Raw genomic sequence first — 16238 nt, forward strand, 5'->3', positions numbered from 1 at the left:
TAGAATAGGGTTGTTTCGTCGTGTGAGATGAGTTCCTCCTTCAATCAGATGCTCTTGTTGAGGTTGTCCGTCCGTCTGTTGGTCTCAGGTGGGCAGCGTGGTGTCCTTCCAGTGCCAGCCGGGTCATCTGATCCAAGGTTCCTCCTCCAGAACCTGCCAGCCGGACCTGAGATGGAGCGGAACGCAGCCCGAGTGCATACGTAAGAGATTACACGTCCCGTCAGGCGCCATCGCCGCCTGGTCAAGCTGACCTCCTCTCGCCTCTTCTCGCAGCGCACGCTTGCAAGCAGCCCGAGAGCCCGCTCCACGTGGATGTGGTGGGCATGGATCTGGCCGGGTTTGGCTACACGCTGGTGTACAGCTGCCAGCCCGGCTACTTCCTCGCCGGGGGCTCCGAGCACAGGGTCTGCAAGAGCGACGGCACCTGGACCGGAAAGATGCCGATATGTCGAGGTGAAGGAAATGGAAATGAGTTTCCTCCGAGGCTGAACAAGCCATTAGTGGCAACACTGCACTCTAATACTTCCATGACGTGACGTTACTGATAGTTAGCCTTGGTGTTGCATGGACCACCATAAAGGCAGCACAACCACAGGGTCTCACAGTGAACAGCATCAAACAGCCTGTATGTACAATGGAAGACATCTGACATGCACGTGTATGTGTTTTTCCAGCTGGGGAGAAGAAGAAGCCTGTGAAGCCCGTAACAGGAACGCCAAGCCCCAAACTGAACGGTTAGGCCTTCTGTCATGTCCACACGGCACCTTTTTAACTTCATGCTAAATGCATCACACCATAATTGGACTTGAGCCATCCTGGCCCGCGGCTGACTGTGACCGCTGCTTCTTCCTTGTTCCATCGCTGTCGGCCATGTTTGTGTTCACTTGTGAAAAAGGTCACTCTTTGGGCGAGTGCTTTAAATGCTTTTAATGCCAAGCTGCAGCTGTAACAAATGTTACCATTAGCGCCAACACTAAAGGCTCCGCCACATCATTAGTTCTGCTATGTCACAGCTACTATGACTTACTTTAAGTACATAGTACGTTGACGGAGTGTGTTTTACTCAAGCATTATTTGAAAGTGTATTTTTTTTATAATTATAGCAACACTTTTTTCTATGTATTTTTTTCAAGTTTTTCCCATGGGATGCAGTGTAACACTAGCATAATTGATATTGTGCTTCTCAAATAGTAGGGGGGTGGGGGTCATGGGGCATGACCATAAGATAACTGACCACTGTGTTAAAGCCAAGTAATGTAGACTTAATCAGCAGCGGGCTGCACGGCGGTCGAGTGGTTAGCACACAGACCTCACCGGTACTCAACCGGTACTCAACCAGTACTCAACCGGTACTCAACCGGTACTCAACCGGTACTCAACCAGTACTCTGGTTTCCTCCCACATTCCAAAAACATGCTAGGTTAATTGGCCACTCCAAATTGTCCATAGGTATGAATGTGAGTGTGAATGGTTGTTTGTCTATATGTGCCCTGTGATTGGCTGGCCACCAGTCCAGGGTGGACCCCGCCTCTCGCCTGAAGACGGCTGGGATAGGCTCCAGCACCCCCCCAACCCTCGTGAGGATAAGCGGTAGAAAATGAATGCATAAATGAATCATCAGCAGCGCCCCTGCTTTTTGCAGCCAAGTAGTGCACTATGCATTTTATAGAATTTGCATTATTTTAACACATCATTTTTCCATCCAGTGCTACATCACACATGGCTTGTTCTTCAAGGGAAACTGTTACAAACTACTATTATCATAACATAGAACAACGGCGCCTCTGCTGGTTTCAGTCAAGTACTGCAGGATTGGTCCACAATCAACCGACATCCTTTCTAATGCCACATATATGATTATGCACACCCCCGGTAGTATGTTTGTAGATTTTGACTTAATCACATTGAAAGCCACTAAAGCATACTTTTCCTCAGTTCCTGATGATGTCTTCGCACCCAACTACATCTGGAAAGGCTCCTATAATTACCGCGGGAGGAAGCAGCCCATGACGCTGGGCATCACCAGCTTCAACTCCACCACGGGAAGAGTCAACGTCACCCTTAGCAACGGCAACATGGAGCTGCTCCTATCAGGCATGTGGCTAATTGGACGAGGCACTGGCAGATGTGTTTTGGATCAATTAGCAATGTATGTGCTGAGCCACATTGTGTGCTACCACCCCCCCCTCCAGGGCTTTATAAGGCGTCTGAAGCACGTCTGCTGCTGCTGATGTACCACGTCAACTACGTGCAGCAGGGAAATCAGCTGAAAGACACCACCATCGCGCCAGCCAAGATCATAGAGGACTCCTGGACCATGGACGGCTTCGTAAGTATACTGTAAAGATCCTACATGATGGTATTTTTCAACCGTTTTAAATTGGTCTCAAAGGTCCCACCAGTGTGTATAGGAAAGCCAAAATGCTGGAATTTAGACAGTTTAAAAATGCTTTTAGTAAGCCTTGCGGGAACACGCTGCTTTGTACATCTATAGCTTTAATGCTAATGAGCTGCGTTAGAAAGTGAAAGTTAAGCTTGTGTGTCTGCAAAGTGAAAGTTAAGTATGCGTGTGAGAGACTCTCACTACGCTGCTGGTCACTTCTCCTCTCAGTACTTCTCTGCAAGTCTAGTTGTGCTATGTGAGTGTTTGTGTTTGTGTTTCATTTCGTTATAATATGTGCTATATATCTACTGTATGCTAATATGCCCCTAAGGCTGTGAGCAGCATCAGTAATGGCAATGCAGTGTTTTGAAAAAGTGTGGTCGCTCACTTCCCCCGAAGCTGCATATTTTTTAAGTCCAGTATCTATTCTAAGTCTTCCACTGGTTTCTATGCATTTCTTCTTCAGGTGTCAGCGGAACCCGACGGTACCACTTACGTGTTCCAGGGTTTCATTCAGGGAAAAGACTATGGACAGTTTGGACTCCAGCGACTTGGTGAGCGCGCCGCCTCTGCGATGTTAACAAGTAACTCTGTGCGATGCGATCCCATTGACGTCCCGCTCGCCGTCCTGCAGGTCTGAACATGTCGGAGAGTCAGAACTCCCATCCGCCTCAGCTCGGGACCAACAGCAGTTCGGTGGCCATCGCTATCCTGGTGCCTTTCTTTGCGCTCATCTTCACCGGATTCGGTTTCTATCTCTATAAACAAAGGTTTGTCGGACAAATAATCCAACTTTTCAATGCCCCTTTTCCACTGCACGGTACCCACTCGGCTACCTGTGGCACGGCTTGGTGCCACGTGATGCTGTTCCACTGTACTACTCGCCTGCTAACTGCCTTGTAGTGATGTTGTTTGCTGTGGATGCTGCGGTATTATACTCCGTAGTCTCCACTTTGCTGCACCTTGCCCTCAGCCTCGAACTTCTGCCGTACAACACCAACGTTAATGTGGTAGAAGGGAAGGGAGTCAGGTCCACGCTGAGCTGTGGATGCTACGGTATTATACCCCGTAGTCTCCACTTTGCTGCACCTTGCCCTAAGTCTCAAACTACTGGCATACAACACCAAGGCAGTGGAACAGATGTAAGTCTGGTTCGACCTTGGCTGTGGATGCTGCGGTATTATACCCCATAGTCTCCACTTTGCTGCACCTTGCCCTCAGTCTCAAACTACTGGTGTACAACACCAAGGCAGTGGAACAGATGTAAGTCTGGTTCGACCTTGGCTGTGGATGCTGCGGTATTATACCCCATAGTCTCCACTTTGCTGCATCTTGCCCTCAGTCTCGAACTACTGGCGTACAACACCAAGGCAGTGGAACAGATGTAAGTCTGGTTCGACCTTGGCTGTGGATGCTGCGGTATTATACCCCATAGTCTCCACTTTGCTGCACCTTGCCCTCAGTCTCAAACTACTGGTGTACAACACCAAGGCAGTGGAACAGATCTAAGTCTGGTTCGACCTTGGCTATGGATGCTGCGGTATTATACTCCGTAGTCTCCACTTTGCTGCACCTTGCCCTCAGTCTCCACTTGTATAAACAGGTGTTTCTCCAATTGAAGCATTTTGTTAGCTTTCCAGGCTGTACAAGCCATAGAGCCGAGTCGGTACTAACCGCTGGAAATGGGACGAACTTTTTGTGCATTTGTTGTGTTTGTGCGACTGCCATGTCTGTTGTTGACAGGACCACCCCCAAGACCCAGTACACCGGCTGCTCTGTCCACGAGAACAACAACGGCCAGGCAGCCTTCGAGAACCCGATGTACAACACCAACGCCAAGGCGGTGGAAGGGAAGGCGGTCAGGTTTGACCCCAACCTCAACACGGTCTGCACCATGGTCTGAGACGCCGCTGTCCTCACTTTGACCCTGCAAAGGAAGGCGGAGCCATGGGCAAAAGTTGGAACCTTGGGAAAACAATTCTTCTGACCCGTCTGGAATCTCTGATGGCAGAGTAGCAAAAAAGTTGCTTTTTTGTAACGAAAAACTCATAAGCAAACGGATGAGGGCAGCCCTGGAGACGGCGCCCGTAATCCTGAGTGAACGGCGGATTAGAGCAAACTCAAAGGGAGCTCGGCCCCAGCGGAGCACATGAGAGGAGGCTGACTCGCGGAATGCTTATTAAAGCGCTCCTTCCCATCCGGTGGACGGAGGCTAAAGAAGACGGAGACAACCCCGAACTGAACTGGAAGTAGATTAAGCGAATCGCTGCAACAAGGGGAAAAAAAATCTTAAAAATCCCCCAGCCAATCAGAGCCTGTCTAGTGTGAAACTCGGAGAGGTTTGGATCTCTCCGGGTTCCTGATCCTGTGAATTTAAATGGACTCCGATTGCTACGGAGATCTTGGGAGACTCCCGAAGGCAGGGCTCTGGCACTAAAGCACATGGGACACTTTTTGTTGGATGATTACGTCAAGACAATGGCAGATGCGATTGGGACTCCATCCTCTGGACACAGGTGGTGGTCTCCACCATCAGAACTCAAATCAACCTGAAACAAAACGTGGCTCGCAATGCGGTTCCACGGAGATCCTGCACTCCGGGAGTGCTTTCTCTTTTATTTCTTAATACTGCAGAATCTTCTGATCTGTAAATGGATTGCATATATATTGGGGAGCGTTCACCACCTATATTTTTGTGCTATATATTTGCCACGGGGGCGGGGCCAAGGGCAAAGCCAGATTTTTAGAAAAAAAAACGCTGCATAAAACATTTTTTTCCACTTTAAAACTATTTTCCCATCTAATGCGAGCACTTCCGTGCTCTTTGTTGTGATGCGTGTATGCGAGGGGCAACGATGATGCCATTCCACAGGATTTTTGTCACTGGGGGCGTTTAATTCCAAAAAGACTATCGCCAGAGATGTCTCTGTTGTCATGGCAACACGGAACCTTCTCTGATGTTCATCACAGCTCAGTACAGACGCTTGCTGGTAAGAACAGAAGCGGAAGTACAGTTTTACCTTCAATTCCTAATCCCCGCCCACCATAAAGCTAGCCGAAGTTTGTTAGCATCGTGCTATTGCAGGAATTTTCAGAGTTTGGACCATTGGCTGGCATGCAAGACAACCCCAACTTCAAAGGTTCAGCGTGGATGAGTGATTCCCACGGAGGGAATATGTCGGACCCAGAGTCGTCTGTTCGACATTTTGTCGTTTGCGGCACACAGGTGACAATTTGATGCGGGTCGCATTCAAATTTGGCGTGTTTGTAGCAGTACTTGATATCTCAGTGTGGACCAAAAACGGTATCTCCGTCTTCAACTTTGATGAAGTTGTGCTTTTTTTTATTTTTTATGATTGCCATCATGTGTACGTCGTCGTGTTGCCACCTTTTGATTTGTGTTCTCCACAAAGGATCTGACACAGTGCCTACCAAAATAGAACATTTTTGGGGACCCCTCTACCCCCGCCCCTCCACATGCACACACTTACCACCAAGTTACCCCCCCCTCCCCCCGTTTACTGACCGACCGCAATAAGATCTGGTGTCATTGAGTTGGAAGACTTTATTTAAGCCCTTCTTTGCCCCCATGGACAGTGGAAATATTCACCCTTACGATTAAAAAAAAAGAGGGAGAGAGAGAATTTAAAAAAAGTGTTTTGTACAGAAATCTATTTTTATGATGAGATTATTTGTAAAATGTATGAATCTATTATGTAAATTTTCAATGCAATGTAAGATTAAAAAAAGGCTAATTGCTTTTGTATAATGATTGTGCTTGTTGACTGTGTGGGGTGCATGCTGGGAAAAGTCCCTTTTTAAAAGTTGCTGTGGGGTTTAAAGTGTGACGAATTAAAACCTCGCGGGTGCACTCCAGGGGATAAAAGCATGAGGAAAAAGGAGAAGCGTAAAAGCCTATAAAGGATGTTGTTATCTCACCTTGAGATGAAGTCCCCAAACTTTGGCCTGTTCACATTCTCCCTGCAAGCCCTTATCTCCAAAAAAATGCCACATTAGTTGTTTTTTTTTTTTTTTTTGGCGAGGCGCCTGAGACCCTGGAGGAAAAAAGCAGCTCAAAAAAAAAAACTGTGGAAGATGAAGCATTGACTATCATACAAAATCACTTGGAGGCTATCGATAGTTGCTGCTGTGAAAATGTGACACGTGTGTGTCATGTATGATAAAATCTTGAACGTACGACACTGTGATATAGCAGCTACCCCCCCAACCCAAAAGCACCCTGTGTCCTAGTCCGGCAAAAATCAACAGAGTTCTTGTCCAGACTGCAACCTGTGGAGAGAGAGCCTATTGACACCCTGCAAGACCAATGGGGGCTCCCCATGACATCCTGTGACGCCACCCATGAACAGTCCACGCTCCAGTCAAAGGTCGCTTATTGTTTTTGATCGCTGACCTCTGCTCCCCTTCAACGGCACGTTTCATACGCTGCTCAAGCAAGTTTCAAGAAACCAAATCAGTAGTAAACAATCACTGCAAACAGGAAATGGGCGTGGCCTTCTGAGTTTTTGCCATCAAAGGTGAGTACACTGTTCACTTTCAAAGAAAAACACGTAGAAAATTAGTTAATAGTTAATTAAATAAAGACGTTTTGTGATAGAAAATAATCTTTTTAATAATCTACTTACTCCGTTTTCTGTAGTCCAGTGCGTATATGTATTTTAAAGCAACTTAACTTCCGGCATGGTGCGTCACGTGACGCCACTTGCCACTAGTCAATGACGGCTGACTTGCCTGCAGGATCTTTTTTGGGGGGGGGGGTTCGACGGCGTCGGTGAGGATGAACCCCCAGCAGTTGTTCTGCGTTGCAAAGAAAGGGTGAGTTAAAGCTGTGGATTTAGTTATGTGTATATTTATGCCATCGTAGGTTTACTGCTAATGGCTAACGACTGCTAATTGGGACGCCACCTGTGAAAGAGCACAGCACGAGCACTATGAATGGAATAGTAGACTAGTGCAATTGTTTTCTTTATTTTATGCCCAAAACGCTGCATTGATACGCATTAATATTATTTCAAGTATATGGTTTGTACCATTTTTGTTGTTAACATCGTGTTATGAGATTTTTAAAGCTATTTCCGGTCAAGATGTAACTTTTCATTCAATGAAAACCACTAATTCGGAAGTCAAATTAAAAGCGTATGCAAAGTTACAGATTCATAATTTAAATTTTGTAGCGTATACAAGTTGGTAAACATACATACATACATACATACATACATATGTTTAGCCTTTCTAGTTAATTCCCATCAGGGCCTACAGTCGCTAATCACGTCCTGTAGTTGTGTTACCGCGTTTGGCCACCAGGTAGCGCCATTGGACTTCTAGTGCAGCACTTGCTGCTCGCAAGCGACGAATGAATCTTTGAATTGAATTATCGAATGAATTATTGTTAAGCTTAGTAGAAAATAGCAAAACTAAGAATACGCAAGAACGGAAGCTTACATTTGACCATATTTTAAAAAATCTAATTAATAAATCTAAAAAAATACAAGGAAATGAAATAAATGTTCTAAACTGGAGAAATATTTTCTCTCAGTTGATCTGTGCTCCATTTCCATAAATGTAATGCTGCAATGAATGTATTTGTTCAAATGATCAGTATTTCAAATGGAACGTCACTCAATAACTGCAATGAATGTTTTTTTTCTTAAACCCTTTTTTTATTGTATTAGCAAAAGAAGACCACTAGAGGGCGACAGATGTCCAATAAAGAACTGCAGAGCCCGACTGAAAAGGTAATCCAAGTCTTTGACACAATGAAGGCCACATTCATGCTATATAATAAGTACACACTTTAAAAATGAGCATAATATTATTTTATATGAATAAAGTATGAATTTTAATCCTTTAGGGATCAAATGTTCAACTTCTGCTCATTGTGCTGTTAGGGTTGTTATATATTGCTTTGTTTTTAAGTAGGAAAAGAAAGTTTTTCTGCACTTAAAATGGGCAAGAGCTTTTAGTTTTGCATTTTGGAGCAAGGGGTGTCAAGTGGAACTTGGGGAGGGGAGGGGGGCGCATGGAGGGTTAAAATGTGAGAGCAGGAAATAAAAACGGCTCTTGGAGAGTTTTCTTCCCATCAATCCATCCTGGTCTTCCTTCCCTGACTCGCTAGCTTTTCCCAGATCTCTCCAGCTTTTCCTCCCGATCAATCCAGGATTAGGCCCGATTACACGGGCGCCCCTCTGGGACGTTTTATTCCGATAAATGAGCCGAGCGAGCGAACAGAACGATGTTTTGTAGCAGCCACATAAATTATGCATCCACTGTGGAAATCTACCGGCCTTGATCAGCCCCTTTTTTCTTTTTATTTGGAGAGTGGGGGAGCTTGTTAATTGGCAGAGTTGCCACATGAAATGTGGTGCGTTGATGCCCTATATGTTCCTTATTTATTCATTTATGCTGTTTGTGATGACGCAGACCTGCGGTACGCTACATGTACAGTATGTATGCATAATACGCTACATCAGCTTGTTGTGAAAGTCTTTATTTTCTGCCGTTATTCTTGCTTTATGAGGGATATACTGAAAGTCTTCATGATATTCATCACATGTTCAGCACATAAGCAAATGTTGCAAATTGCAATACAAAATGATATTTTAATTCTATTTTTTATAGCAAATATTCCCTTCTTGTGGCATGTTGGCTGATTCAAAACCTGCATCTCTCCAATGAAATGACGCAATTGTGAATCTCCTTCCTTTTAATGGGAAATAAATATGATTGCATATTTTCATCCCAAACGGCCAATAAATGTGCAGCTTTCAGTGTGAAATGATGCAAAATGTCAGCCTTATTGTGAGAGTAATTTCTAACTGAAGTTGAAATATTATGACCATAAAGTTTTCAGACAATAAAGTCGGTACACTCAGAGGGGAAAAAATAGCACACATTTGAAATATTATGAGGGGAATGATTGTGTGTGTGTGTGTGTGTGTGTGTGTATTTGTGAAAAGTGAAGAGGATCAAGGCAGAGCAATTTGAGCCTAAAGTTGAAATATGACACAAAAATATACATTTTTTGTTTTTTTGTTAGAATAGAGTCAGCATGCTGTGTGTGTGTGTGTGGGGGGGGGGCATTCGGCATAATTTTTCTACACATTTAAAATGAGGGAAATAATCTTCCACACATAAGAGCAAGGTCACAATATTAGGCAAAAAATGTCCTCATTCTACAAAATTAAACTGAAAATATGAAATGACAGGAAAGAACAAAATACAAAATTGTTTGAACATAAAAATACCAAGAATAAAGTACAGCAAATATATTAATATTTGGGAAACTCAAACCATTGTGTGAGTGAAACGCTAATATATACTGTACTGTAAATGTGTGTGTAAAATGTGACTATAAGTACACAGTATTACCGGAATACGTTAGTAATATTCCACGAGTAAAGGAATAACAACATGTACTTCCCAGGAGAATGTGCGGTATGAGTATGAGGACACGTACGTCCAACCAGGAGTAAAGGGGACGCCGAGGGGTGGACCACATGTGGGCCATTAGCCATTAGTGGTCACATGACCCGTTTGCGTTGACGTCTTTGTGTTTATCATCAAATAGTTTGGAATCCCGAAGGATGTACTGTACATAGTTTGTAGCTGTGTGTGTGTGTGTGTGTGTGTGTGTGTACGTGTGTGCCTCGGCGCCTCCTCAGCCTCGAATCTGATCGCCAGCGCGACCAATCGATGAGCGAGACAAGCTCGTCCGTGTCCAACGGCGTGCTGCTACCATGTTTGATTAAATGGCCGCCACATCCTCATCAGGCCGCCGATCAATGATGGGGGGGCTTTTAGGGGGCGCTGCCGTGCTGGCTGATGGCTCCATGGCGCCACCTTGTATTGACCTGCATTACAACACAATTTGTCAACGTGGACGTAGACGTGATACTTGGGTGCAACCATCAGCAGGAATGCTGGAAGAGAGCGGCAATGAAATAAAATGGCTGCCATTTAAAAATATAATATTCAGAGTTAAAATAAAATATGATGAAATATATCCAATATTTGATATAATTGCTTTCATGATTATGCATAATCACCTGAAACCAGCAGGACATCGTTGGAGGGAAATAAACAACAATGCAAACAAGTACAGTAGATATTGTTTATATATTCATTGATTTATTTAGTTTTTTACATCTTAAAATGATTTTTAAAAAACAGCACATTGAATAGTTACCAAGTTTTCCAAGAGCTTTAATTGTAATATGAAATATTCCAGATGATAATAAATCATAATATTCACATAAAAGCACTAAGGAGACATTTAGCATCCCGATGACTAGAGCCTGCTAGCATCCTTAAGACGGAAGGACGCAGGAAGGACGCAGGAAGGACGCAGGTTGACGATGAGTTGACTTCCTGGTTTCGCCTGCCGCCCGTCTGAGGACGTTTGGGCTGAAAGTGTCGCCGTCCGCTCCTGCCTGTCAAAACGTTTTGTCATGTTTTCTTTTCAAAGTGAGTGTCAACGCCGCTCGCTGCTGAGCGCTAATTAGGCGGCGTGGAAGCAAATACGGTACGAAGCAAGCGGCGGTTTATTTGGATTAGAAACCAGATAGCAGCCAGCTATTTTGGAAAGAAATGGCTGCCCTCCTGGTCTGGTTACTCACAGGCTCCGGACCGCCAAGGACAGACCTGGAATGACTTCAGTGTTTTCTGTTGTGTTTCCGAGGCGACGGCAGACATCATTGGCGCTGGCGGAGCCCCCCAGGTGGGGCTGCCCCCATAATCACCGTATCCCGTCATTACACGCTAGCGAACAGGACGGGACCCACAGAGTCCCAAGGAAGCGGACCAGAAGCATGACACCAATTCAAGGCTGTGGAAGTGGTCATTGTATCACAGCAAGTCATAGCAGCCGGATGCTAGCAAGAAGCTCGTTCGCTAACAGTTTGAGTTTGTTCGGACTCATGTAGGAAAGAATTCCGGCCTCGGTGTTCCAGTGTCAGCTGTGCGATGCGGCGCCATCGTGTTGCTTTGACGGGATAATGGGAGGGGTTTGAAACTATTACGGCGATCTGAGGGCTTGTTTGAATGTGGGGCTGCCAGTCAAAAGGGGGGGGGGGGGGGCATGGAGGACTGTCACTCAGGAACGCTGAAGACTCCATCTAATGGATTTCTCCACGCCGGAGCTGCCGGAGGAGCGTTGACATGTGGAGTGTCATGGCAATGTTTGGCTGTGGTGGGTCCAGCAGGTGTAAAAGGGGTCACAAGACCTCCAAAGCATGGTTTTTACACCGTGCACTTCATGCCAGTAAAAATAACAACTATTTTTTCCATATGAACTCAATCATTTTTCAAAAGACATGCCTCTCAGTGGCGGCCATTTTTGGCCATTTGGACTGTTTATTGAAGGCACACGGAATGTAGTTGTAGGTCTGGTAGACCTGGTACACACCGAAAGGATGATCACACTCATCTCCTTTTGTCTTCTTTAGTCATCATCTGGAGTTACGCTTCAGCAAATATCATTTCTCAACAAAAAAAGGAAAAAACAAGCATAACTTTCACCTTCACGCAAATTTTACCAAAACATCTAACCAATTCTGCCACAACAATAAGTTACCCCCTGTCTATGATGTCAAATAGGGGGGGCAGTATCACTGGTGGGGCCCCTGATGGTGCCAAGCTAGCATGTCTGTGGTGTCTTTATTGCTAGCGCTAGTGGGGCCCTTGATGGTGCCAAGCTAGCATGTCTGTGGTGTCTTTGTTAGCGCTAGTGGGGCCCCTGATGGTGCCAAGCTAGCAAGCTAGCATGTCTGTGGTGTCTTTATTGCCAGCGCTAGTGGGGCCCCTGATGGTACCAAGCTAGCATGTCTGTGGTGTATTTTTTGTTAGCGCTAGTGGGGCCCCTGATGGTGCCAAGCTAGCATGTCTCTGGTGTCTTTATTGTTAGCGCTGGCGGGGCTCCCGATGGTGCCAAGCTAGCATGTCTGTGGTGTCTTTATTGCTAGTGCTGATGGGGCCCCTGATAGTGCCAAGCTAGCAAGGTAGCATGTCTGTGGTGTCTTTGTTGCTAGCGCTAGTGGGGCCCCCGATGGTGCCAAGCTAGCCAGCTAGCATGTCTGTGGTGTCTTCATTGCTAGCGCTGGTGGGGCCCTTGATGGTGCCAAGCTAGCATGTCTGTGGTGTCTTTATTGCTAATGCTGATGGGGCCCCTGATAGTGCCAAGCTAACAAGCTAGCATGTCTGAGGTGGCTTTATTGCTAGTACTGGCAGGGCCCCCAATGGTGCCAAGCTAGCATGTCTGTGGTGTCTTTATTGCTAGCGCTGGTGGGGCCACTGGTGGGGCCCCTGATGGTGCCAAGCTAGCATGTCAGTGGTGTCTTTATTGCCAATGCTGATGGGGCCTCTGATAGTGCCAAGCTAACAAGCTAGCATGTCTGTGGTGTCTTTATTGCTAGCGCTGGTGGGGCCACTGGTGGGGCCCCTGATGGTGCCAAGCTAGCATGTCTGTGGTGTCTTTATTGCTAGCGCCGTTGGGGCCCCTGATGGTGCCAAGCTAACAAGCTAGCATGTCTGTGGTGTCTTTATTGCTAGCGCTGGTGGGGCCCCTGATGGTGCCAAGCTAGCATGTCTGTGGTGTCTTTATTGCTAGCGCTTGTTGGGGCCCCTGATGGTGCCAAGCTCGCAAGCTAGCATGTCTGTGGTGTCTTGCTAGTGCTGGCGTGTCTCCACTCCTTGCCAACCTAAATCCCCCCCCCCCCCCCCCTATTTATTTGATGATCTCCGATGTCGCCCGGCGTGAATACCTGTGATTTATAGCCCGCACATCCTGCCCCTCATTATATACTTTTTTCCCCCAAACCGCCCCGCCCCGGCTTGCATGAGCGCTGGCATTGGCCACCGCGGCGTTAACACGAGGCAGGCTGTGCTGTCCGTCTGTCTGCGCTGAGCTAAACCAGACGACCTTCTGAAAGGCATCAAATCATTCCACCATGGTGAAAGCCAAAGTGGTAATTACTCATAATTGGGGGGGGGGCTTCATTTTTTTTTTACTCTCTCACTTGTCCCTTTTTTTTGCTAAATTGGTTGATTTCCTTCTTTTTCTTCTTCTTTTGAAGCGATGACAGATACCTCAGAACTGTTTGTACCGTGGGGGCGGGGTGGGTTCTGGGGGGCAAAATTGAAAACAGAGTTTTCACAGTTGTACGTAGGATGTAGGACCGTTAGCCACGGTCTTCATGTCACCGACTGGAACTATGGCCGAAAACTCAAAGGGCTTTCTGAATGTTCTCAACTCCTGTTTCAATGCTGCCTGGTGCCAGGGCAGAAGTCTGAGCGCTCACCTGACGCCATGTTGATTCAAACCGCCCAGCAGGGATCCTTGGTTAGCATTGTCAACTTGTTCCAGAAGGTCCGACTCTTAGCGAGGCGGATGCTAACTGAATCCGTTTGTCCCCGAGGAGTCACGTCAATCCAACCGGTCTGTTTCAGAAATCCAAACACCCGTTTATGGTTTTCCATGCAGTACACAATACTAAATGTTTCTCAATGATGACTGAGTGATAATTAATTATTGGCTTGATAATAATAATAATTACCAGGCCGATACCCGATATCGTCATACTGCTAAGTCAAAGATCATTTCTAAAAATACTACAATGCGGAGAGTACTCGTACTGGCCGACCTTGCCAGCTCAATTTTTGTAGCATTGAATCAACTTTATGTCAATGTTTTTCTTCAACGGTAGGATCACATGACCCGCGTTGCCAGGCGGCCATCATCACCGTAGATCTGCTCTGACAACAACAAAGACCCGAGCATACTCGGACTTGCCTTCAGACTTGAGAAAACGGGCTTCATGTATCTGATAGCTTGTGTAGGTTCCATATGTTGAGCCTCACTTACCCCCCCGCCCCCCGTAGGCTCAGACTGGGGAGCGGGAGGTCTGCCAGCCTTACAGACATCAAACATGGCGACTTGGCAGCCGTGGGCTCGTCGTAAAGCAGCAGCAATCGCACTAGCTTGGCGCGAGGTGTTATGTCAACAAGGCCCAATATACTGTCGGGCGGGGGGCAGGGGGCGGGGGGCAGGGGGCGGGGGTCAACGCCGACACTCAAAACACACAGGCACAGGAAGAAAGGGTGATGTTTACACACGGACTTTGGTACGAAAGTAGTGGCATCACAGCATATGGCCCCCTCCGCCCCCTCCGCCCCCTCCCTCACCTAATAACTTGCACCGCACACTCCGATGGAGGGAGGGGGGCGGTGTGGTTGACACGCACTAAATCACATGTGACACAGCCCAAAGTCGGCCGAGGTGCGTCTCTTGACACGGTGGGATGGGGCATGCCCCGCTGCATTAGCATCCACTAGGGCTTGTGTATATGTGTTTGTGTGAACGTGTGTGTGTGTGAATGTGTGTGTGTGAACGTGTGTGTGTGAACGTGTGTGTGTGATATTCCACTGGTCCGTGCGCATGGGCACTCTTTACTTCCATGTTGCGAGCAGCCAATCATTTCTTCCAGTCTAATTAGCACACGTGTAAATTCATCCTGGGACCAACCGCCGCGGCATGGCGACTGTGTGTGAGTGTGTGTGTGTGTGTGTGTGTGTGTGTGTGTGTGTGTGTGTTAGCATGTTGACTGATGTATTGATGTGTGACTGGGGGTGTCCGCCACTGATGGCCGCCAGTCTGCATAGCGGTTCTTGACCCGTCACCTCGCGTCACAGAGAGCCGTCAGGTAGAACGTTCAGCCGAGTCCGACCCAAAACACACAAACACAAACACACACACACACGACAAAGTGAAAGTGTGAAGGAGGATGTGGGGGACGTCCGTGCTAACACGCTAGTCTTTAGGACTTTATCACAACATGGCAGTGATGGGGAAAGAAATGAGATTATGTTGCTGTCATTATTCCAAATATTATAACAAATATTAAATTAAATATATGAAATATTAAATTAAAAAATAAGAACATCAGTAAAACTGTTCTTTTTTTGTACTACAATCATTTTTGGGATTAATATTTTTGACGTTTAAATAGTGAGTCCATCAGTGAACTATAAAGAGCTGAGGGTCATTATTGGTTAAAAGAAACAGAGATGATAATAATAAGTTATTTATTAATATAATAATTATTTATTATAATTAATTAATAATTTTAATTAATAAAATATTTGTAGTGCTAGTAAATATCATGAAAGAAAATTGGATTATTGTGGTTTATCATTATTTATTATCTATCATTTCAAAAAAGCAAACAGAACTTGATGCAACCAGAAAGTAAACTGATGGAGATTTACTGTCAGCTCTGCAAAGAAATAATAACACGTCATATGTCATAATAAGTAATGTAATATGTCATATGTGCCAGCGGGGGTGTCGTCACCTCAGAGAGAAAGGTTCCTGTTTGTTGGCCGCATTAGTCATGAGATAATATCTGCTAAAGGAGCGACTGGAGGTCCGTACCGCCTTACATAACCCAACCCCTAACATAACCCATACAGATGGGATGTTTCCAAAGGTAAATCCTCCACGGTAAATGAAAGAAGAACTCGAACTGCACCTCTGCAGGTTTTAATTGACACCCGAAGCCTTGTTTTGAAGCTTTTGGTTCTCCTGGTCCTGTATCCGGCAGCCTCTCCGTGCCGGTGGCTTTGGCGGCATCAGTGATAAGTCCGCCATCGTCAATACAAACATTCGCCAGGCTGCCTCTGAAGTCAGCCTTTGAAGTGAAGTAACCACGCGGGGGAAGTTAATTACGTCCCATTATGCGGACCGAGCCCAAGTGTGCGCTGGTAAAGGCCATGTTTTTCCCTTTAATTAACTAGAAAAGCCGAGCGGTCGCCTGTCAGGGAGCGCTTCAGAGCCACGAAG

At 46.1% G+C, this 16238-nt stretch overlaps 2 protein-coding genes across 4 annotated transcripts in view; both read left to right on the forward strand.

Annotated features, from left to right (window-relative positions):
* Positions 1-6153, forward strand: part of csmd3b (CUB and Sushi multiple domains 3b) — a 240614-nt gene extending 234461 nt beyond the window's left edge. For both annotated transcript variants that reach the window (XM_058047094.1, XM_058047093.1), the window contains exons 65-72: positions 89-200; positions 274-453; positions 675-734; positions 1936-2094; positions 2193-2329; positions 2850-2937; positions 3018-3153; positions 4127-6153. In XM_058047094.1, the coding sequence (XP_057903077.1) occupies positions 89-200; positions 274-453; positions 675-734; positions 1936-2094; positions 2193-2329; positions 2850-2937; positions 3018-3153; positions 4127-4286 (1032 nt within the window). In that variant the 3' untranslated portion in view covers positions 4287-6153. The remainder of the gene's footprint in view (positions 1-88; positions 201-273; positions 454-674; positions 735-1935; positions 2095-2192; positions 2330-2849; positions 2938-3017; positions 3154-4126) is intronic.
* A 942-nt stretch (positions 6154-7095) lies between these two features.
* The window catches only part of LOC131101775 (teashirt homolog 1-like), a 111421-nt gene continuing 102278 nt past the window's right edge, over positions 7096-16238 (forward strand). For both annotated transcript variants that reach the window (XM_058047124.1, XM_058047123.1), the window contains exons 1-2: positions 7096-7219; positions 8077-8139. The gene's annotated coding sequence lies outside the window, so the exon portion shown is untranslated. The remainder of the gene's footprint in view (positions 7220-8076; positions 8140-16238) is intronic.

Source organism: Doryrhamphus excisus, chromosome 14 (genome assembly GCF_030265055.1).
Source record: "Doryrhamphus excisus isolate RoL2022-K1 chromosome 14, RoL_Dexc_1.0, whole genome shotgun sequence".
NCBI classification, from domain to species: domain Eukaryota; kingdom Metazoa; phylum Chordata; class Actinopteri; order Syngnathiformes; family Syngnathidae; genus Doryrhamphus; species Doryrhamphus excisus.